Source organism: Tiliqua scincoides, chromosome 8 (genome assembly GCF_035046505.1).
Source record: "Tiliqua scincoides isolate rTilSci1 chromosome 8, rTilSci1.hap2, whole genome shotgun sequence".
Lineage (NCBI taxonomy): Eukaryota > Metazoa > Chordata > Lepidosauria > Squamata > Scincidae > Tiliqua > Tiliqua scincoides.
Window position 1 is genome coordinate 49952852 of NC_089828.1, and position 23960 is coordinate 49976811.

General features: G+C 40.2%; 1 protein-coding gene across 1 annotated transcript in view; it reads left to right on the forward strand.

The window, feature by feature from the left end:
* BRIP1 (BRCA1 interacting helicase 1) overlaps nt 1-23960 on the forward strand; it is a 160996-nt gene that overhangs the window by 40359 nt on the left and 96677 nt on the right. Inside the window, exons 7-14 of the mRNA XM_066635758.1 lie at nt 4421-4717; nt 8825-9046; nt 10485-10684; nt 13586-13718; nt 16014-16168; nt 16282-16447; nt 17423-17563; nt 20574-20735. Of these exons, the coding sequence (XP_066491855.1) occupies nt 4421-4717; nt 8825-9046; nt 10485-10684; nt 13586-13718; nt 16014-16168; nt 16282-16447; nt 17423-17563; nt 20574-20735 (1476 nt within the window). The remainder of the gene's footprint in view (nt 1-4420; nt 4718-8824; nt 9047-10484; nt 10685-13585; nt 13719-16013; nt 16169-16281; nt 16448-17422; nt 17564-20573; nt 20736-23960) is intronic.

Here is a 23960-nt window from a genome sequence, read left to right on the forward strand (position 1 = left end):
ACTTGTCCAATCCCCTTTTAAAGGCATCTGGGCCAGATGCCGTCACCACATCCTGTGGCAAGGCGTTCCACAGACCAACCACATGCCGTGTAAAGAAATATTTTCTTTTGTCTGTCCTAACTCTTCTAACACTCAATTTTAGTGAATGTTCCCTGGTTCTGGTGTTATGTGAGAGTGTAAAGAGCATCTCCCTATCCACTTTATCCTTCCCATGCATAATTTTTTATGTCTCAATCATGTCCCCCCTCAGGCGTCTCTTTTCTAGGCTGAAGAGGCCCAAACACCGTAGCCTTTCCTAATAAGGAAGGTACCCCAGCCCAGCAATCATCTTAGTTGCCCTCTTTTGCACCTTTTCCATTTCCACTATATCTTTTTTGAGATGCGGTGACCAGAACTGGACACAATACTCCAGGTGTGGCCTTACCATAGATTCATACTTTTTTGTATGAATAAAATAAAAAGTATTCATACTTTTTTATTAAAAAATAAAATTATTATTATTATTTATAAAATAAATTAATAAATAATTATTAATTATTAATTGTAATTATAATTGTTAATTATTACAAATAATTAATAAATTGTTCTATTAAATAAAATAAAAGGTATTCATACTTTTTTACTCAAAAGAAGCCAATTAAATCTTTTGATCATCTAGTATTGGGATTACACCAACATGGCACATTTGTCAGGTATGAGATATTGTGTACTGGACTCATTACTCCATAATAGGGATCAGCAACATGGGCTGCAGGGCCAGATCTGGCTCCCTGGTAGTCTGCAAGAGGATGAGAGGTGGGCGCTAGTTGTAGCAATGGGAATTTTTGGCAGTTTTCTTTAGGGATCGGGTCTTGGCCTGCCAAACAGTAACAGTCTAAGAGCAAAAGAAGATCCCCTGCTGAATCAGACGAACGTTCAGTCTGCTCCAGCATTCTGCAGTGATCTGTGGATATGATTCTAGGAAGCCCATAGCAGGAGAAGAAAACAGCCTCCTCCTGCTGTTGCTCCCCTACCTCTGATCTTGGAAGTAGCATATACCATCCTGAACCATTGAACCATCCTCTTCTCAAATTGGTCCTCATTAACTAATTAATGACCATGGCCTATTTATTTATTTATTTAGTCCTATAGGTTGATTTTACCCTTATAAACACCTTCAAGTGTTTTTGCATACTCATTGGTAGAAAAGCACCTAAATTAAAATGCCCCAATAAACTGCAAAAAAGTAAATTTGGATTAATGCAGAATGTGTGTTTAATTTTTATTCCACTTCCTCCTTCTTCCAAGGAAGTCAGGGTAGTGTTACATGGTTCTCACCAGCCCCATCCTATCCTGCCTTTTTACCATCAGCAGGTGGTGGGGTGGTTGAGAACCATGTCATGTTATGCTGCCCTCCTTGGAAGGAGGAGGAAATGGCAGAATTAAAATTAACCTGTGAATTATTTTATTTCCTTATTCATATTAAAATTGGTATGCTGCTTTTCAGCACATTAAAGGCCATCAGAGTGGCTCACAAGGCAATAAAATTCAGTAAAGTAAGTAGTGCCTCATGACTGAAGGATGATTTGAACCCAGAGTTTCCTTGGTCAGAGTTCAATTCTCTATCAACTACATCATCTTGGCAAATATCACTTTAATAATTTTGCTTTTTAGTTTTTCCAAAGAGCAGGACAGAATGGGGCAGAAATATATCATGATATAATTTGAATTTCAATTTTCTGTGTGACTATAAACCAAGGCTGACATTGCCACATATGTAACATACACCACCCGTCAGCTGTTTCCTGCCCTGCATCAGGACAAGAGACCCATTCATAACTCTTCCTTTTATCCTTTTGGTGAATAAGTAATTATTCAATATAGAAGGGCAGGATATTTGGAACTGGCTATTTAATGTGGCAGCACACCATAATGAAACCTGCTGTTACTGGCAACCTGAGAGAGGAATGTAACAATTCTAGCACGGCCGGTAACTTTATCTGCTTTGACGGCCTGTTTATTTGGCACATCAGTGAACCTTTTATCCCAGTGAGTGACAGCTCTTGAAGGGCTGCATTTACTTCCATTCTATCATGTATTGTAATATTTAATGGTGGACAAGGTTGAGTGGGACCAAGGGTAATTTGAACCTGCTTTTCCACAGAGCGGAGGCCAAGAGACAGTTGATCCCTGGTATTGTGGCATAACGCTCACAGTGACTTTGCATTTGCTTATGAAGGATAATCTTACTGATTACAATTAAGAGGAAGGCGAAAAAAGAAATCTTGAAATTGACAAGAATACTGTGTTTGGCTCCCTATGTCATGGTGTCATTTTTTACACAAGATTAAGTTGTCGTCATCCCCCTTCATTAGAGATTAGGAGCGATTTTTACAGTGTTCAGGTCCCCTAGTTCCCTTTAAAGATCTATTTTTCTTATTATTAAAATCTTATAACCACCTTGTGTGCAAGTGTTGAGGGTTCCTAAGTGACAAAATAGAGTGCAACAAAGAAATTTGAGTTATGCTGTTACTAATTTGCACAAATTTACCCGAGATTCATTTTGCACTAGAGAAATGTTGTCAAACAGGGAAAGAAGCCTAGGTAGAGGGTTGCAGATCAGACTGGAGGGAAATATTTACCACTATGTACTTTGTTAGTCCTTAAAGTGCTAGAAGACTTTTTGGTTTTGCTGCAACACACTAGCAGGGATACTTTTCTAGAATCAACATATAGGCTCCCCCCCCCGTAGCTGCGGGGGATATGTACCAAGATCTACTGAGGATGCCTGGGACCATCAATAGTAGTGAACCCTATATATCCTGGACTCTCAACTGATATCTTGGAGTCTTGCCTGAAAGTGTTGATGCTACTTAGCCAGGATGGCGAGGTTTGGATGCCCCTGTAGGGAGACCTTGTAGTACCTGTGGTGGATCTCATCAGTTAAGTCTTGCACTGATACAGGTTGTTGGTCACTCCCAACTCATGGTACAGGTTGTTGCTGCCGAAAGCCCTGAAGCAGAGCTCCAGCTGCCCCATCATGGTGTGCCCACTGGGCATCCAACTGGGGCAGAGAAACAAACCAGACAGGAGTGCCAGAGCGTGAATGCTGCCTTTTCCACAGCATCATGCATGCCTAGTTTTCCTGCATGCCACACCTCTCCTCTCCCCGCAACATGTTTGGCTTTCTTAGTGCAATTTTTATGAATAATATAGAAAATAAGTTAATTGAGCCCTATGGAAACAAATCCAAGAAAGCACTTGCTCAGATAGATTCTTAATTATAAGCAGTTAAGTATATTGTTGGCATCACCTTAGCATATCATTCACCATCTTAACTGCTTTGGACTAATCAGAACAATTGGTGTATCAGACCTGTAACAAAACATTTTATTTCAATCCCTTACTGATCTGTACAACTTCTGCTATTTTGCTTTGGACATCCATAAGTATTTTTCAGTGAGTTTGCCTTTATTTGCAGATTTATATCCCACTTCCCAACTGTATTCCCAAAATTCTCAAATTTTGGCATGCTTCTCCACTGATGGCTAACCTTATTTGGGAACAGCAGCGTTGGTTTAACATGGTTTCGCATTGGCACTTTAGTTGAAAATTGAAGCATTAATCATTAGTGGTTATTGGCTGCCTCCACGAAGTGGCTTGGTTGTATGCTAAACTTAATGGACTTTTGTGAAACACCATCATTGTGTTTGGACTAGAATGCTTTGATTTAGCTTAAAAGCATTTTAGCTGCTTTTACAGATAAAAACATAGTTTTCTGATTGTTCGCAACCTTTGATTCTAAAAAGGTGATACAACAGTATAAGCTAATTCTCAAAATGTACCAAAATCTCTCTAAAATACATTAAAATCAATTCAAAGTTCATTTGTATTTTTAACTGTCAGACTGCGAGTATAATCATGAATGCTGTTTATTAGACATCTCTAGGAAACTAAGGACCCAATCCTATCCAACGAGACATGCACTGTATCCTGTGGCATGGGTGGCAGTCACAGAGGCTACTTCAAGATAAAGGAATGAATGGTCCCTTTCCTCAGGGCTGTGTTGCGGTTGCATTGATGCTGGCAAGTTGGATAGGATTGGGCCCTAAGAGCCCAATCCTATCCGTATCTACTCAGGTAAATCCCACTGAAGTCCGAGGGGCTTTCTCCCAGGTAAGTGTAGATAGAATTGCAGCCTAAATCCTCTTTCTGTGTAGTATCCCTTAACAGGAGTGTGTTGGGTTTAAGGAAAAACAAGAAGACATTCACATTCATTTTAATTCTTCGTTTCTGAGAATAATTCTGTTGAATGCTTATTGGGACTTGAATTTTGCATTGTAAGTTTGCATTTGGGAAAACTGAAACTCTTCTGGAGGAAAACATTAAGAAAATCTGGAGGGATTATGGCAACATCCTTAATGAAATGTCTCTACCTTAGTTACAGCCTTCCAGCTCCTGCCCTCTGTGTTCCTGTTCCTCTGTGGAGGAAAATGTCAAAGGCTCTGCTGATGCAAAGAAGAAAGAGAAAGAAGGAAAACCATTTATCCCCAAAATATTTTTTGGAACTCGAACACACAAACAAATAACTCAGATCACTAGAGAATTGCGGAGGACAGCGTATGCCAGTGTCCGTATGACAATTCTTTCTAGCAGGGATCTTACTTGTGTTCATCCAGCAGTATCTGGTTGTGTCAACAAGAACGAAAAATGTGTAGAGTTGCTGGAAGCAAAAAATGTGAGTAAATGTTTTTTTAAAGGAAAAAATTCTTAGTGCAGCTTATTAATTATAGCTTATTTTTCTGCCTAGGAGTGTACTCAAGGTGGCTGACATTCAAATAAAGTGATAATGCCTTAGTGCAGTGGTTCTCACACATTTTGCACTGGTTCCCACTTTTTTAGAATGAGAATTTGTCAGGACCCACTGGAAGTGAAGTCATGACTGGAAGTGACGTCATCAAGCAGGGAAATTTTTAGCAAGCCTAGGCTGCAATCCTACCCACACTTACTCAGGAGTAAGTCCCATTGACTGTCATTGTTAAAAGAATATACAGAGTAGCTTGTTAAAAGTACAGGTTTGTAACATTTCTCCAAATGCAGTCACATACCATGGTAGCATCAAGCCTAATAGATTACAAATAAAATATTGAAATGAATGGGGACCCAACTGAAATTGGCTCGCGACCCACAGTTTGAGAAACACTGCCTTAATGTAAAGTGACAGCATCTCACATACAGATTCCAGAACAAACACATTCCAGTAATGCTTCTTTAAGAGGTCTAAAAATTGTCTAAGCTACATGGTCTTCACTGCCCTTTGAAAAGTATCATTGACACCAAATGAACACCAAATGACACCAAATGAATTCAGCACCAGCTGAGCATTTTACAGAAAGCAGACTACAACTAGGATATGACTGCTGAAACAGTTCTATCTCTGGTTGCCACCCAGCTTACCTCTGCAAGTAGTGGTACTTGGAACAAGGCCCCTGATCCAAATTTTAATGAGTAGTACTACACATGTGATTGTAGGTGGTCCCTCAGCTATCCCTGCCCTAGCCCATTTATGGCTTCAATAAATGGGGTTCCAACTAAATCAGGGGTGCTCACACTTTTTTTGGCCCGAGAGCTACTTTGAAGCCCAGCAAGGCCCGGAGATCTACCAGAGTTTTTTTTACAATGTTCGCGCCATCATAACATATAACATTTATGTGTACAATGTATGTTGGTGTACCTTGAGCCCCACTGAGTATAACAGGACTTACTCCTGAGTAGACATGCCTAGGATTAGGCTGTGAGGCTGCAATCCTAGCCACACTTATCTGGGAGTAAGCCCCATTGAGTACAATGGGCCTTACTCCTGGCGTTTCCTCCCAGAGGCACCTGAAGGGGGGGGTCGGCACTCCGCGATCTACTCATTTTGCCTCGCGATCTACCTATTGAGCACCCCTGAACTAAATGATTCACATGATTCCCTGGGTCACATGCTTCTCAAAAATAGCCAGGTTGTTGATGCGTTTCCCATGTTACAAGAGCACGGCTTCTGGAGCACTTCCTTATCGCATAAGCATAAAGTTAATGTTATTAATTAATCACAGATGTACTCTACATGCATAGGAGTTATTTTCATTTCATCCACATAAGAACCGTGTTCGGTAGGATACATTGAGAGTGTGTAAGTGGCCGAAGACAACGTAGTCAACTTTGAGGCTAATCAAGAATCCATGCCTAGGCCCTAAGTTAAAGCATTCGACCAATTAGCATTTTCCCTTGTAAGCCACCAGTGTTTTCTGAAGAATGTACAATCTTACTGTGCTTAATGTCTTTCAACTCACCCTTCTCTTTTCTTCTTGCTTTCAAATGATTTTGGTACTTGTCAAGTGCAAGCAAGGCATGAAGTCTTCATGCTTCCATCTCCCCCTACAAGACCCTGAGGGTGAGCTATAGTGGTAATGAGGGCCAATTAACACTGTCACTTTCAGCGCCCTTGTTTTATCCCAAGACCATATTGCAAAAGTCAGTTGATAAACAGATAGCTGACAATTTGCGAGCTAAGAGACACCAAGTGTGATAGCACTTCTACTGCCAACCTTCCCTTAGGGTTGTGTTACAACCTTAAAATAGATTGCCTTTTCTCATTTGGTTATCAGCCTTTCTATGTGTAAGCATCCTTAAAGAGCTTCTAAAGGATACAGTTTCAGGGGCTTATTCTACTCTTTCTGCCTCTGCTTTAAAGAGCCATTGTTTATTAGTAAAAAAGAATTGGTTTATTGGTAAAAAAAATTGGTTTCTTGGTAAAGAAGAAGCAAAGAAAAGAAACTGTGTTTCATCCCTCTTTAAAGAGAGGTGATAAATGATTTCGGCTGTACCAGCATGTCAACATCCATGGCCAGGGCAACAATGGATATATGAAATGCAAAGCAGACACATTGAGTTGGTGACTGGGATGAGTGCTGAGGCTAGAGCAAAGACTGGCAAGGCAGAGAACAGAGTTACTGGAGAGTAAGGCTTGAGGAATTAAAGGGCAGACTTGGACATAAGAAGCTTCTCTCCTTTCCAGAGGTAGCTCCTGATGCAAGGTCTGCTAGCTGGGGACACTTCTCTGCCAGTTCTGAATGTTGGCCCAGATCCTGCAGCACCACTTCTCTTAGAGTCGTGGTGGCAAACAGAGTCTGAATTGGGGTCCAGGTGGGGGCATTGGATCTCCAAGATCTGACTATTCCATACAGGATTGTGGTGTTTGCTGGACTGTGACCAGTTAGAGGCTCAAGCAGAGAAATCTTATCTTTCTCTTCTTTGGAGGCTTCTTTGGGTCCAAATTGAATTGGATCCTCCTGACACAGCATCACATGCCTATGCAGTTGTGCAACTCCTGGCTACAAATTATGCCCCAGAAATGCTGTAAAACCAAACCCCAAAGTACTTTACTATTGAAGACTAACCAAATGAACTCAGAGAGTGATTTGGGCATGGAAAAATAAATTGGGGAGGCACTCAGAGGAGAAAAGATTGTAATAATGAGCAACTTAAATGACCTACATATTGACTGGAGAAATACATGTTTGTATCACAACAAAGGGACGGGCAGTCCAATCCTATACCTCCCAGCGCTGCTAGATGCAGCTGCGCCAAAATAGCTGCCGCTGCATCCAGCGGGGACGGGGACTCCTGAAGGTCTCCTCTGGGGAAGGGGACTTTCATCCCCTTCTCCTGAGGAAAGCCCCAGGTCCCTCAATGGGACTACTTGAGTCTGCACCAGTTATTTTGCTGGTGCAGACTTGAGAACCTCAGTGTCAGGGTTTGCAGCCTGACATGAAGGATAGGATCTGGCAGAGGGGGCTTACGCTGGTCCCTCCTCCCGTCCCACCCACCCCCATTCCCGAAACATCTCCCTCATCCCCAAAAAGCCGCACTGCTGCCTGGCAGTGCTGCATACTGCCAGCGGCTCGGTGTCATCATCCTCCTAGTGCTGGCCCAGCTCTGGCACTCCCTCCTCTCCAAGTGCTGTAAACGTGCTGCAAACATGCTTTATGGCATGTTTGCGACACCCAGTGCCACTGGTATTCATGTACCACTGGCACTGAGGAGTATAGAATTGGACCCTAAAGAAGCTTGCAGCTTGGGAGTGCTCCTGGAGTCAGTGTGACTCATAAATTTTTAGGTGGTAACAGTAGCTAGGAGTGACTTTGGTTAGCTTTGGTTGGGGCTTCCCTGTAAACATGTTCAGGTTCTTTAATTACTTCAAAATATGGCTGCTAGGTTATTCACTGGAGCTAGTTACATGGAATGTGTTACTCCACTTCTGTTCCAACTTTACTGGTTTATTTGCAGACCCAATTTAAGGTGCTGGTCATTACCTTTAAAACTCAAATTTAAGGCCTAAGTAGTTTAGGGATGAATTGGGGCCAGGATAACTTAAGGACTTCTGCTTTTGTCATCCCTAAGAGGTTATATGAAGAGATATGACTGAGGTATTGTTGTGGAACTGAGAGAAATTCCTTCTCTGTGAAAGCACCCAGGTTGTGGAATTCCCTACCCAAAGAGATGCATTTTGGGGTGTCTTTCAAATTTTAAAAATGTTTTTGTTTAGGCAAGCATTTGACTTGGCATCTGTTTTATTTGCTGTCTCTGATTGTTATAGTTTAGTTCTACTGTTATCTCACTTTTTTGTCAAACAAATATTATATTTGTTGGCACTTTTGTTTCACTGTAATAAGTTACATTAAGTGTTTTTGGCAATGTGGAGGTGAGATCCCAATTGTGAGATAAATAAATGGAACCAGTTGAGTGTAATTGTGTCCTTTGGGTTGTGTGTTTGAGTGCTGAACATCTTGTTTACTTTCAGGGCACATCCTGTTCTTACTATCATGGAATCTATAAGCTCAGTGAACATCATCTTTTACAATCTGTGCATAAGAAATCCCAGGCTTGGGACATAGAAGAGCTAGTGAAACTGGGGAAGAAATTACGGGCCTGTGCTTATTATGCTGCTCGGGAACTTATGCAGGAGGCTGAGATAGTGTTCTGTCCTTACAACTACCTTTTAGATCCACAGATAAGAGAGAGTGTAAGTATATTTGCCAGCAGATGTTTTAAAATGTAATTTTTATATTTATTAACTAAGAACATGAATTCTTATTCCATACAAAACTGCCAAGCCCTAAGATTAACTTTAAAGCCACCATTGACAGAAATGTAGTTTGGTGGACACTATGCTTAGAGTCTTTTCAGGGATGGCTTCTGCTCTGCTGAACATCTTCTTCAGGGAGATCTGGCCCCCATTTTGAACAGTACATCATGGTCTTTTTTTTTTTTTAATTCCAGAAAGCTTCTGATTCATTTTGATTTTGGCTTTTAGTATAAGAAGCATGTGTTTTGTTTTTACTGTAGCTACAGTTTTGATTTTATTGGTGTGCTATATATTTGTGTATTGTAAATCACTTTGTTGTTTATAACTGAAAGTGAGATAGAGTAGTGAAGACTTCTAATAAAAAAGCCCCAAATTCATGTTGCTTGGTGAACAGCTTATATTTGTTACTAAAACAAAGAAGAGATTGGTGTTAGATTTTTTTCAATTTAACTTCCTGTTGTGTGCTCAGGTATGCACTGCTTTATGTGGTAATGCATATAATATTGGGTTTAGGAACACTATCCATATCATGGAACTGGGTGGTGATGGAGAATAGGACATTCTTTTCCTGCATCATGACTTTATTGATCTGTGCGTTCCTCCCATTCAAAGTGAGAAGATTCTTTTGTTGCTTCTTGTTCCTCTTACTACTTCTCCTTACTTTCTCTCTGTTTTATTTATTCCATGTCTTATGTAGGCTTCTCAGTTGTTGCCTTCCAAGAGACAGATATTGAATCATACTCACTTGGCTCGAGCAATGCAGCAGTATCAGTGGTTCCTAGACCACTCATTGGCTTACATAAAACGTAACAATCTAGGTCTAACAAACTGTGATTCAGTTTTGCCTTGTGGCTATATGCTTTCCCCTCCCTTTTCCTCACCCAGCTAAATGGAAAGTTTCTGGTTTGTTAAACCATTTTCTCATTCCATTCAAACCAGGAAATGGTGGTTTAAGCTCTCTCTATGAACAGGACATCAGGGCCTGTTTTTTTTTTTCCTCTCTTGTCCTTTCTCCAAGGAGCATACATCTCTTTCTACCCTTTATTAATAGAGCATCTTTGCGAAGTAGATTAGGGTGCAAAACTAACTGACCCAAAGTGTACCAGAAAGCTTTATGGTTGAATGGAGATTTGAACCCAAGTCTTGCTGGTCTATGACCAATACTCCAATCCATACAACATATTGTACTGGTTTTTAACTTGTTTCAAGTGCCCCCCCACATTAATTTAAATAAATAATTGGAAATACTACAGCCTGACATTGCAAATTCTGCAGTTTTATTGCAAACAGAAAAAATGACCTTTTTCTTGTATTTTATTTTTGCCAGTGTTACTAGTTGTTAATTTTTTGGTTTGCTTTTTGTTTATTTTTTTAGATGGAGATTAACTTGAAAGACCAGGTGGTAATTTTAGATGAAGCTCATAATATTGAGGACTGCGCACGGGAATCGGCCAGTTACAGTGTAACAGATACACAACTCAAATTGGCCCGAGAAGAATTGGACACAATGGTGAACAACAACATTAGGAAGAAGGACCATGAGCCTTTGCGTGCTGTATGCTACAGTCTGACAAAGTAAGAGAGAGTCAGTTTAAAAGAAGTAGCTGTGACATTGGATGGATGTAGTTTATGATCATAGTCTTGTTGTGTTTACTATTATCTTGATCATTTACATTTTATAAATGTGTTAACAGTGCTGGAGAAAAGATGACATCCAAGGCTGCACATATACCTGATGAATCTTACTAGATTGTATCTCTTCAGACTGCAAAAGGAGATCAGAGATTTGAAGTCGCCATTAAAATAATAAAAAGCTTCAGGCATATGCAAAATTTGCACATTCTGTTGAACTAGCCTGAAACTCTTCTCCTTAGTGTGCCAATTTAGTGTGTCTAGGATTAGGTTTTTTATATGGGGAACATTCAAAAATTCAGTCTCCCCACTACAGTAACAACATATGAGTCTGCTGGTCATGTAGCTCAGCTCTGAATCTGGGAGACAGTTCTAACACTAGACCCTTTGGTGTATTTCCTCCTACACAGAATTAGAGTTGGAACTATCAACCACTATCAACAACTGCAAAAAAAGGCCTCACTTCTAAAATATCAAGTCTATTTTTTACACCATTTTTTTTACACCACATTTTTTACACCTTCAGGCACCACAATCCATATCAGCTTGTCCTTCTGCACACCTGCCATGGAGGTTGCCATGCGCAGTCTCCTCCCCCACTTTTTTTGCTTTTCTTATCATCTTGCCTAATAGACTGCTGGAGAACACAATAGCGCCCTGTATCATTTGTATCATTTGGGTTGGTTCTAATAAAGGTATTACTAGACTGGGCAGAATATTTGGGTTGGAAATGTCAAAACTCCATCACTCACTTTTATTTTACTTGCTCTCTGGGTAATTGGTAGTGTTCTGCAAGCCCTTCTCCAGCCTGTGCTGAAGGTTCATGGGTTTTTATGCTGCTGAAAAAGAGACTTCTTTCCTGTGATAGTACATTTTCTCATGGTGGCTCTTTCAGATGTTAAAAATCTTTTGCAACAAATGAAAGGAACAAGACTGAAGGCTTGAATGCCTCAAGCCTTTTAACCTTATCACAAAAACTTAGATTGATCTTCTTGTCAAGAATGCCAACAGTACAAAAGCAGCAGGCGGAAAGCAGGAGATGAGACAAAATGACCATTAATTAAGAATACGGTGATTAAAAAAATAGTGGGGTTGCCAACTTAGTAACCAATTTTAAAATAACCTGTGCTGGTTATTTTACATTTTTCAAGCTTTAATTCATAACGCCTGTCTATGTCTTAAATTTTAATTCTCTTTCAGAGATTATTTTCTAAATTGTCCCATCTTCCTTCACTGAAAATGGTCAGTATTTCCAAAACCAAGCAGGGGATGTAAAGGATTTTAGTTTGTCTATTAGTACTTTATACTTTTTTCTTTTAACAGCAGACCCTTGTTCAAGACCATAGATTGTTTTTGAAAGCCCCCTCTGTTTCAAAATTACTTTGCCGTTTGGCAAGGTGGGGGAGGGGAACAAGGTGGCTGTTTTCTGGATATGCAAGCTGAAAGCCTTCAGGCATATGAATTTAGTTTCACCATTCTTTAGATCCCAGACCTTGTATGTACCTTTCATTGTATGCCTCTTTAAAGCCTTATCTATTTTCATTTGAAATTAATAGCATTTGAAATTGAGGTAAATGTTTAGTTTGGTTTCTTTTTGACTAGGCTCAGCTATTTCAAGAACAATTAGGTAAGAAACCAATTGTCTAGCAAAGTTATGGAATTGCCTTATACAACACATTTTGTTTTAAGACATGGACTCTGGGCAACCATGTCTCAGTAGTTTGGATGACTCTATCGCAGTGTCAAAACCTGTCACACTGCAGAAGAGGACATGAAGGACTTTGAGCTAGCGTGGTGATTCAGAGCCTGTGGTGTGAGTTAGGGTTTCCATGATTTGAGCCCCTTCTGCTGTGAATTCACCACTTAGCTGTAAGCAATCTACTCCCTCTTAGTTTCAGTCTTCCCCATCAGCAGTGTAAGAATAATAATATTCAATTTCTTTCTAAGATTGTTGTAAATACAGTAGCTCCCCCTCCTCCCATATCTGTGTAGGATACACAAAACTACGGATAGTAGCAAACCCTATGTTTTCTGTCTGCAAGGCATTCTGGAGCACTATTTGGTAAGGGAGCAGAAGAAGCTTTTTAGAAAAGGAAGCAGACAGTGCTAGACTCTTGTCTGCTAGAGGAGGCGACAACAAGAACACTAACAGGAAGTGGAATCTTGTGTTCTTACTGTCTGCTTCTTCTGCTGTCCGCTTCCTGTTAGCATTCTTGCATCTAGTGGCTATGAGCTAGTATTCGCACTATCTGCTTCCTTTTCCAAAAAACTTCCTCTGCTGTCTGCTTCCTATTAGCGTTGCTTTGCTAAAAAGAATTTTCAAACAGAGTTGTGTCATGAGCGTGATGGGAATTTGAAAACCACGATAACTGAAACCCCAGAAACCAAGTTTGTGGATATGGGGGGAGTGGGATTACTGTATTATATCAAGATGTTGAAGCACTTTGCACTTTCAGAATATGCTAAACAAATGCTTATTGGTGATATCCATTGTCATCTTAACATTTTGTAAATTATTTTTTACTATCTCTGTACATTGAAAACTTTTGATAAGATTAGTTTTATTGTGCCCAAAATGTCATAGACTAGAACAATGGTTCCCAAACTTCCTCGTTTTGCAGTGCTCCTAGACCAAGTGTAATTTTTTCACAGCACTCCTCAGTGTGTTTAAATATTCCATGGCATCTTTAAACTATCCCATGGCACCCTTTTATGTTTTCTGTGGTGCTTCGGGACGCCACAGCACACAGTTTGGGAACTATGCGGCTAGAGAATTAAAGAATTTAATGTGATGTGTATTACAATCACTTTGTTTTTTGCTTCTTGTGATTATTTTACTTGCAGTTGGTTGAGGGAAACCTCTGGTCAACTTGTAGAGCGAGATTATGAAACCTCTAGTAGAGTTTGGAGTGGAAAGCAAATGGTAGCATTCTTGCATGATATGGGAATAACCAACGCAACATTTCCCATTTTGCAGGTAGGAATCTCTAATTCATAAAATAATTCATAATAATTCAAAATCATAAAATCTCAAATAATTCATAAGAACAAGGTACCAGTGCTGGAATTACTATACAGAACTAAAGTACATCAAAGTTTCCTAGACTTTTAGTACACACACTGTTCCCTATACAAATTGTACTTAACAGCCATTCAGAGGCATATGTCGGTGGGGAAGGGGGCACCACTGTCTCTTGTTGAGCCTCCTCCAAAGGAGGAGAAAGCATGTGGCAACCAGTGATGTTCCCTGGGAGAACCCTCTATATCAGGGGTGTCAAACTCATTTCAAACCAAGGGCCAAATAGCATTTATGATGCCTGCTGAGGGCCGGAAGTGATGTCATTAAACAGGTCATAACCAAAAATAAGCACTTTTTCTCACTTAGGACCTCATTAACTGCAAATGACAGAAGAGAAAATATGCAGATCTTGATCATATTTCAAGATATGGGAGAGCCCAATTTTCATGTGGACTGCCCTTTCAGAAGTAACACCTCAGCACTGCTTAGCAGACGAGTGCCTGAGGGCAGATAAAAAGCTTCTGGGGGCCGCATCTGACCCCCCAGGGCCTTATGTTTGACACCCCTGCTCTATATGCACTGCTACGTGAAGGCACACCATTCAGCAGCCACCTCTGCTGGCAGTGGTGAGGAGGAGGGGAGTGTGCCAGCACGAGTGGGGAGGGAGGGGCGAGTGGGCACAAGGCACTGGGTCGCAGGGCTGGAGGGCACAAGGTGTGGCCTCTGGAGTGCTGTCAGCCCCAGAGAGAGGTGTTGGAGGGGGCATCATCTTGTGCACTCCTTTGTGTAGGGGAGGCCCACGTGCCTCCCCAGAAGTGATGTTCCGGGGAGAACCTGGAAGTGACATCACAATGTCATGAAACATCTCTACCTCCGGTGACATGGCATCCAGATACACCACTGTAGCCATTACTTTATTAAAACCTAGTCTAGCATATATCTGACTTTTATCTTACTATCAAACAAAAATAGTTGCACCGTGAGTATTTAGAGAATGCTGCCATGGGGAAAGAGGCAGTATTCATACTGAGAAATATTCCATAAAAGATTCCAAACATTTATCAAGCATCACTAATTTACTATGCGTTTGTGACACCTCCTGTCCATGGCAGCTTGTCTTGATGCTTTGTCAAGGCCTGGTGCTCAGGATAATCTTGTTGCTTTTATATTGGCAGAGGAGGGGGATGATCAGTGCCACATGGGACTTTACCTGCTGTAATGAGCATGGCGCTGTGAAATGCATCCAATATGGTAGCTTGATTTTTCAAAAGACACTTCAACTCCTACCTTGGGACTTATCCTGGGACTTGCTGCTATAGTGGATTGGTTCTTGGTTCATATAGGTGAATTTCAAAATTTGCTTCCTTAACTTTTGCACCTGCAGAACTCAGTTTTCACCATTACAGATATTTCTTATGCAGTTACAGTACCTTTCCCATGACCTAATTTGTCTGAGAACTGCAGAGAGATTAAAGTTTTGTTTGTGGCTTCTGTTTATTCTAAATGATTTTGGTGGACAGGTTTCTTTGATTCTTCTTATTTTCTTCATAGTTTTTTCTTAAGCAGAACTGCTGTGAGTCTTTCTTTCTTTCTTTCTTTCTTTCTTTCTTTCTTTCTTTCTTTCTTTCTTTCTTTCTTTCTTTCTTTCTTTCTTTCTTTCTTTCTAATTGAACATTAGTTTCAATTTAACAGATATCAGTTGTCCCCAACCCACCAGTATTTCATGACTTAGAATCACTCTATTACAAAACGAGATGAAAAACATTCCAGGGATGCCCAAACCCCGGCCCTCAGGGACTCCTAATCCAGCCCGCAGGGAGCCCCCAGCCTCCAATGAGCTTTTGGCCCTCCGGAGACTTGTTGGAGCTCATGCTGGCCCAATGCAACTGCTCTCAGCTTGAGGGTGACTGTACAACCTCTCGTATGAGCAGTGGGATGAAGGCTCCCTCCACTGCTTGCTGTTTCATGTCTGTGATGCAGCACTGTCAGTGAAGGAAAGGCCAGCCTTGCTTTGTGAAAGGTCTTGAGCTATTGCAAAACTATTGCAAGATAGGCCTTGAGCTATTGCCTATGTTCCATCTCTAATATATTTGTTTATGTAAATTTATTTAAATTTGAGATGTATATTCTTTTTTCCCCCTGGCCCCTGACACAGTGTCAGAGAGATGATGTGACCCTTCTGCCAAAAAATTTGGACACCCCTGGTGTAGACTGTGCTAATTTTCAGTTTATTTTTTATCTGGTCTTGTATAGAAACGTTTTGCTGTTGTCCTTGAAAAGGAAGAAAAAATAACGCTATTCCATGGAGGAGAAGAGCTTGTTTCAATTCCAGTTATAAGTCCCTCAACTCAGATTGTGCTGAAAGGGCTATTCATGGTTCTACAGTACCTTTTTAAAGAGAACCACAGGTCAGTAAATGCTGCAAAGGTGATCCTTTTCCCAACTGTTTAAATAATTATTTTACTATAAATATATTTCAGGCACATCACCTCGGAACTTTTTATTTTTTATTGTTTTTTAGGTTTGCAGATGATTATAGAGTTGCTTTGCAGCAAACATATGTTTGGACAAATGAAAATACTGTTGATGTTTCCGATAGGAATGGTTTCTTTGCACGATCCAAGAAAAAATCTATGCATAAAATAGCAGTACACACACTCAACTTCTGGTGCTTGAATCCAGCTGTGGTGAGTTTGTTGTGGGTCAAAATAACATCTGTGCTCCTATGACTGAACTGTGTATGAATGTGGAAGAACTCTGATAGGATCTTCGGATGTGTAGTTTTTAACTTTTCTAGCAGTTACCATGTAGTGGGGAATGTGGATTAGGTGCTACAGCAGATTAACCTTATCCCCCTGCATCATTTCCCCAGTGGAAATCTACTCCCTGTTGTGACCCCAGTCTCAATCAGTGTCTAGGACTCTGGCACAAATTGGGAGAACCAGTGACACAAGCAGTGGAAGTGCTGAGCCAAAACCAGGAGCCCTTTGAGGCCAAGATCCCTGAACATGGACTTCCAGAGACAGTACACCCTGAGTCAGTCTCCTGAGAGAACATCTTTTCCCATAGTAGAAGTCTCTTGCTCCCCCAACATCTGCCCACCAGCTTAGGCAGTACACCAAGACTGGACAGAGAGGTGATGGAGAAGGCTGTCCCTTTAAGACTCTCCAGGAAGTGAAGGAAAGCCCAGGAAGATTAACCTGACCCAAGAGTTATGTAAATCTTTGGTTGAACTCTAGACCTTGTTGGAGCTCATTGCCAATTTTGAACTCTCCAAGGTCCTGTGCCTCCAGCCTAGCCTGCTCTTGTTTCTCAGCATCAAGATGAAGGAAAATCCTCTGTTAATCTGCCATGCAGCTGTTTAAGACACATGAACTCTTGTATGGGAGGATATGAAAGAAAGTTGACAAACCTGGTATAACTACTTCATCTGGCAGTATTTGGAAATAGGAAGGTTATAAAATATTTGGGGGGAGGGGTCGGGACATGCTTAATTTTTCACACAAACATTTTTAGAATTAAGAAAGCATTATGTTCCTGTATTTTAGAGTTTTGAAAATTAACTTTTTTTCTTTTATGCATTTTTACATGTACTACTATAAAAGCTATTTTAAAAAAACAGTAATGAACTGTGTTTATAAAACAATATTTGTTTTCTCTAGGCATTCTCTGACTTGAGTGGCAAAGTCAGATCAATTGTGTTAACCTCTGGAACACTTTCTCCAATGGACTCATTTTCCTCTGAGCTTGGTGTGAAGTTTTCCATTCAACTTGAAGCCAACCATGTTATTCGGAACTCACAGGTATGATTGTTGCATTCAGGATTGGATTCACCACAGTGCTAAGTGTACTGTATGTAAGAGACTTACAGTCTCTGATGCATGAACATTTCTGTATGGCGTTATTCCTAATCATTCAAAATGATTGAACTGTTCAGTTATCACACAGAAGATGATTAAATAGCCCTGTTCCCACTTATAGAAAAATCCTTAATTCTAGAGCAACGAAAGATATATACATATATTCAGAAATTGGTAATACTTCACTGTTGACTATACATTTCAAATATGATATTCAATTTGCTTTTTCAAGGTGAAATTTTATCTTAATTTTAAATTAAGAATACTTAAAATTTGTTGGCATCTCTTACTTGTGTTTATTTTAGGAGGCTGCAAATACAAAAGTTCCTAAGCTGTCATATGCAGAATACTATTATATGTCAGCTAACAAACACTATCAGATAAAATATATTGAAAGGTTCTTGCCGGATGTCACGTAATATTCAGCAAAATACCTGGGTATTCAGAGAGAACAGGAGAATGTTAGGCATCAGTATCTGCAGAACAGAATTTCGTATACCTCAGTGTTTCACAAATAAAAACAGAGATACACTTGAAGTGCCCCTAATGTTGACTGATGCTAACACAACAGTTAAAAAAGCATGGCCAGTATTTCTTCAAAAGGAAAAATAATAGGAACTGATTCACCAGGAAGAGGCTCCAGAAAATACAGACTATCTCTGGTAAATATGTACCACTGGACTGTCTGAAATTTTGGTTACATTTTTGGAGCAGATTCACTGATGCATGGTGTACACATGCTGCAAAAAGAGGTGGTAGAGTGGCTGTACCACTTTAGTCTGCAGATGGAGGGTTCAATTTTTGATTGTTTGCTCACATAAAACACTTTTTCAAATAGATTAAGGAGTAGCTTATTAAGGAAGAGATTTGAATCCAATCTGCTCTTTCCCGTGCTCGTTTTCCAATTACCGTGTTTTGTTTTTTAATTTAGAGGAGCATTGAAAAATATGTCTCCCCCATCACCTGCAATCTGAAATGTTACAGCACACCTAATTCTGAGCATGGGCAGACCATGCCTTATTCTTATGTAGCATGACCTTACAACAGGGCATATAATGTAGGATTAGCAGGCAGAGAAGAAAGAGATCTACCTCTGTGATTGCATTTTTATGAGTGCAAATTGGTAAGGGAATATGACCTAGGCATCAGGTGGGTTTAGGGCCTTTCTTGTTGACAATCTTCAGTCTCGAAAGACTATGGTATCGTGCTCTGAATGGTAGTTCTGGAACAGTGTCTAGTGTGGCTGAAAAGGCCGATTTGGGAGTGACAATCCCTTCCACACTGGGAGCAAGTGCAGTCTGTCTCTGGTCTGTCTCCCTGGCTATGGACCTTCCTTCTTTGCCTCTTAGCCTCAGTCTGTTGGCCAAGTGTCTCTTCAAACTGGGAAAGGCCATGGTGCACAGCCTTAAGAAAACACAGGGCCTTTCTATCATCCTCATTATCGTCATCAATTTTGAATGTAATATCTATCACTGTATGTGACACTTTGCACAGGGTGAGAAGTCAGGTTCCAGCCCCAGGGGTTTACATTCTAGATATTGACAGACGGGAGATAACAGAGGAAGGGAAACAAGATGGAGGCAGAGATAAACAGGAAAAGCATGTGCAGTTGTTTCAGTTACACATGTTTAAACTTAATGATAGGGAATGGTTCTTAAGTTGTACATAATGGGTTTGAAGGAGGAATTTGAAGAAAACAAGCAACGAAGCATCATGTAAGTATTTTCAGAGATGGGTCCAGGCATAAGGGCAGCAAGGGATAAAGACTGGATTAATTGAAGGACTAGAATATCTTTGAACAGTGTTTGGGGAGGAGTGAGGTTGGAAGAGAAGACATAGGAGTGTAATAGGACAGGAGTGGTGAGAGGTAAGAAGAGGTGAAGCCATGTGGGGCTAGAAGGCAAGGACAAGGAGCTTGTGCATACCATAAGTCAGTGAAGGAATTTAAGAAGGGGACCTAATGTTAAGAGGGGGACTGATGATGTCAGTGTAACAATAGAGATGAATGAGCAGCCAAATGGTGGATGAAGGTGAGGGGATCAAGGTGAGCCAACAGAAGCACCAGTGAAGGGACAGTTACAGTAATTAAGGCAGGATTACCATGTTTATATAAGAATTGTTTCCAGAAACTGAGCTTAATCAATGTATGATGTGCATAATTTTCTTGGACCATTATTTGGGTTTCTTTGTATATATGCCAATGAAGGTTTTGAAATTGAAATTGAATTAAGGCAGGAGACAACCAAGGCATGAACTAGAGTTTTGGAATGGAAGGGCTGGATTCTTGTAGTCTTGTAAAAGAAAAGTGATTTAGGGCGCAGTTCCCTTACTTTGAGGAGGTCTCCGTGAGTGCCTCGCAACTGCAGGATGCAGCACACATCCCATTGGCACAGCTATGCCAGTTCTGGAAAGTGAGTTAGGATTTGGGCCATAGTTTGGCAACAGACTGATGACCTTTAAAAAGAGCACTGTTTCTTGTTTTCTTCGTTTCAGAGAACAGAAAGCAAAAACAATTGAAACAAGAAATAAAATTGTGAAACATTATGGGTGGTATAAACCCCATTGTATTTATGGAGCTCACACATTGGTTGTATACAGTATTTGTGCAATCTCAATAATTAATTGAATCTGTGCTTCACTCTTGCTGGTGAATGCAAAAAAAAAAAAAGTACTAGCCAGCCCACCTCTCTCCACCTGTGTGTCAAAGGGCAGTTTGAGCAATGAGGCTGACAGCCTACTCACCTGAAAGGAATTGCTCCTAGCCTCAGGTAAGTGAGCAAGTGGCCATTTGTAAGGCTGTTGTGCATCATAAATACCTGTTTTATCTCACCATAGAATTTAAAAATAACATCTGCAATAATCCTGCTTGCCCTTCTCTCTCCTTCTGTGCTTTCATAATAGAATATGTTTTGTTATTGATATATACTTCAACTGTAAAATGTTTCTCCAACAGGTGTGGGTTGGTACTGTTGGAGCAGGCCCCAAAGGCAAGTCATTATGTGCTACTTTCCAACACACGGAAACATTCGAATTTCAGGATGAAGTGGGGGAGCTTCTGCTCTCAGTTTGTCACACAATTGGCCAAGGAGTTTTGTGCTTTTTGCCATCTTACAAGGTAAAAATGACCTAGTGAAGTTTTAAATACATTTTTTAAAGTTATGTAGAGATTGATTATTTGTAAAATGTGTTCTCCCTATGCTGCCTTCCAGGAATACCCTGGCTGTCTTCTCAAAGTCAATCTCTGTGCCGTTATAACTCCAGAGTCTCATAAGCTGTTCTGTATTGATTTGTCGGTTTGTTTTCATGCTGCAGTGTCCTGCGATATATTTTTCTACAAACCTTGAGGCCAATTAAACAGAAGAGTGAGTGAAATATAACTCTTAGAGAAGTTAGGAGTTAGGCCATGTTGATCTGGAAGTGTACCATAGTCTTCTAAAGCTTTTGTGAAAATAAATTGGTTCATCTTTTAAATGCTACGGAAATCCTTGCTATGTTTAGATATATGTAGATTAGGTTTAAACAAAGTAAGTTTGGAACTAGAATTCTTATGTGGATGTGTGTTCAGCATGTATTGATATAAATGCTCTCATTTGAGAGGAAAGGAAGAAAGCTTAATAAAGACAAGTCATGAGTGTTAAAGATACCAAGTTCTTTCCTTATACAGAATCAGGTGATTGGTCAGTATTGTTTTTTCTGACTGGCAGCAACAGCAAACTCTCAGGGAGAAAAAGGCCTTTCCTAATCTTTCCACCTGACAGCTTTTTAGCTGGTGTTTGAACCTGAGACTGTCTTCTTGCAAAATATATGATCTGCTGCTGAGCCATGGCAGCTTAAACTTGAACTCATAGTCCAGTTCTGAAAAGGGCAGGTTGTTTTCTGAGAGCTTAGCAATATAGTGTAATTTGGAGGACAGTATCTAATCCATGTATTTTTAGGAAAGCTTACAACCTGATCCTGTCCCAGGCCAGTGCTGGGCTCCTGTGCGCTGCCTGGGAGACAGCTGCCGCACATGTGCCTTTCTTAAATCTTTAAAAAGGTGACTTCTAAATTCTATAGAGGATGTCAACAGCAGTGTACAGTGAATTTTATGTATGTTTCATTTTTAAGACATGTCTTTGTGTAGTAAGTGTGACATATCCATTTGAGTCCATACACTCAATTGGCACTACTAACCCTGAATACTGAAAATCAGAATATACTAAGGACCCAATCCAATCCAATTTTCCAGGGCTGCTGCAGCTGTACCAATAGGCATGCACTGCATGCTGTGGTGGGGCAGCATCATAGAGACCTCCTCATGGTACGGGAGCATTTATTCCCTTATCTCAGATTTGCCCTGCAGCTGCTTCAGTGCTAGAAAGTTGAATCGGATTGGGCCCCAAGAGAGATTGCAAGTTGAGTCTATATTGGCTTTCAGCTTGAGGAAGGCCTCCTTATTGTAGGCACAGATAGTCACTAAAGTTGTGAATTTCACTCTTGTATTAGTATCTTGTTTTGACTAGGAGATGGTGACATGGAGCTCATCCCTTGCTTTGATTGTATTGGTGACAGGGACAGTAGGTTTTTGCTTTTTGTTTTTCTTAAAAACCTGTATGGGGTATGTGGACACATTTCATACCCTTTTTTAAGACCACTTATTCCTTAACCTGTGTGGGGAAAATTAAGAGTTGACAACCAAGCTGTCCGTCTTTGCTTTGCCCTTGTTAAAATAAACACTTTGTCGTGTTTTCAGGAAATAGGGACAAAATTTGAGAATATCTGACTTGGCGTAATTTTTAAGATGGATGCATGATGGTGAAATAATAAAAATATAAATTTTCTAATCATTTGATTTTGTGTCTTGTACCTGGTTACCTGGAACCCCAAAGGCTTAGAAAGTCATGCTTGCTTTGGTGAAAAGATTAAGAATTCCTCTTTTGAATTTGGAGACAGATTTTTATTGTGATGTGAAAACTAATTCTGTAAAGTAATATCATATTTCCTTTTCAGCTTTTGAGCTATGCTTTCTTGGATAATCTGGAGATCATTCTTAGCCAGCTTTGAGATAATATTTTTCAAGATTCATACTTCCATTCCATAGTTTTTATCCGATTTGTTCAATAGCAGAATGTAGAACAGTCACTTAGATCTGAGCAACCGGAATGCAGCCCACTTACATTTCAGTTCATCACATCAGGTTATGTCAACGACTGAAAGGAAATAAGCATTTTGTGGGGGAAATGTTTTTTTCCTGGCATTGTGTCCATACTGTTTGCAGCTTCTTTATCCATGCATGTATATATCCTAAAACCTTGTTGCTAATTTCAGGAATTTTTGAAGAAAATGTAATAACTTCATTGAATTGGAGAAATTTCAGAAAAGAAATATACATCCTGCATTATTCTTTTTTTATAATGTGCGTGAGTCAAGAGATTACAATTTCTTTCTTGTGTATTCTCTAAAGCGAGCCATAGTAGAAAGAGAACTTGCAATTACTGAGAATAGCCATTAGGTGACCACACCAGACTGTAGAATACAGACCAGCTGGAATAAGAAAGGTCTGCTGAATGAATGTGCATCTATTACATTGCTTTGTAAAACTTCCCAAACCCAAGCATGCAGGCATACAAGGATAACTTATCTCGTAAAATAGCTTAGAGTTATCATGTGCCTCTGAAACAAAGTCTGGGCCTCTATTCCAAGTTTTCTGCATACATACAAGTCAGTTTGAATCTGTATACTGCCCCTTAGTAGTAATAACTTGGATCCAAAGCATTGTGAGTAGCAGCAAAAAATGTATTAGTGCTGTTCCCTGAATGTCTTGTGCAAGAGCTTGTGGAATACTTGTTGTAGGATGCCACAGTATAGCAGGAGTTGTGACAGTATATACAACAGTGGAAAATAAAAATACAGGCTGTAATGTATTTGGGCCATAAAGTCTTGATATAGAGCTTGTCCAAAATTTTGCACAATAATTAAACAGAACAATTCACTAGCAGAGCACCTGCTTTGCATGCAGAAGATCCCATATTCTATCCTTGTTATCTGCACTTAGGTCTGGAAAAGATCCCCTACCTGACATCCTAGATCAGGGGTCATCCACTAAAATTGATTGTTGGGAGAGTTAGAACAGACAAAAGAAAATATTTCTTTACTCAACATGTGATTGGTCTGTGGAACTCCTTGCCACAGGATGTGGTGATGGCGTCTGGCCTGGACGCTTTTAAAAGGGGATTGGACAAGTTTCTGGAGGAAAAATCCATTACGGGTTACAAGCCATGATGTGTATGAGCAACCTCCTGATTTTAGAAATGGGCTATGACAGAATGCCAGATGCAAGGGAGGGCACCAGAATGAGGTC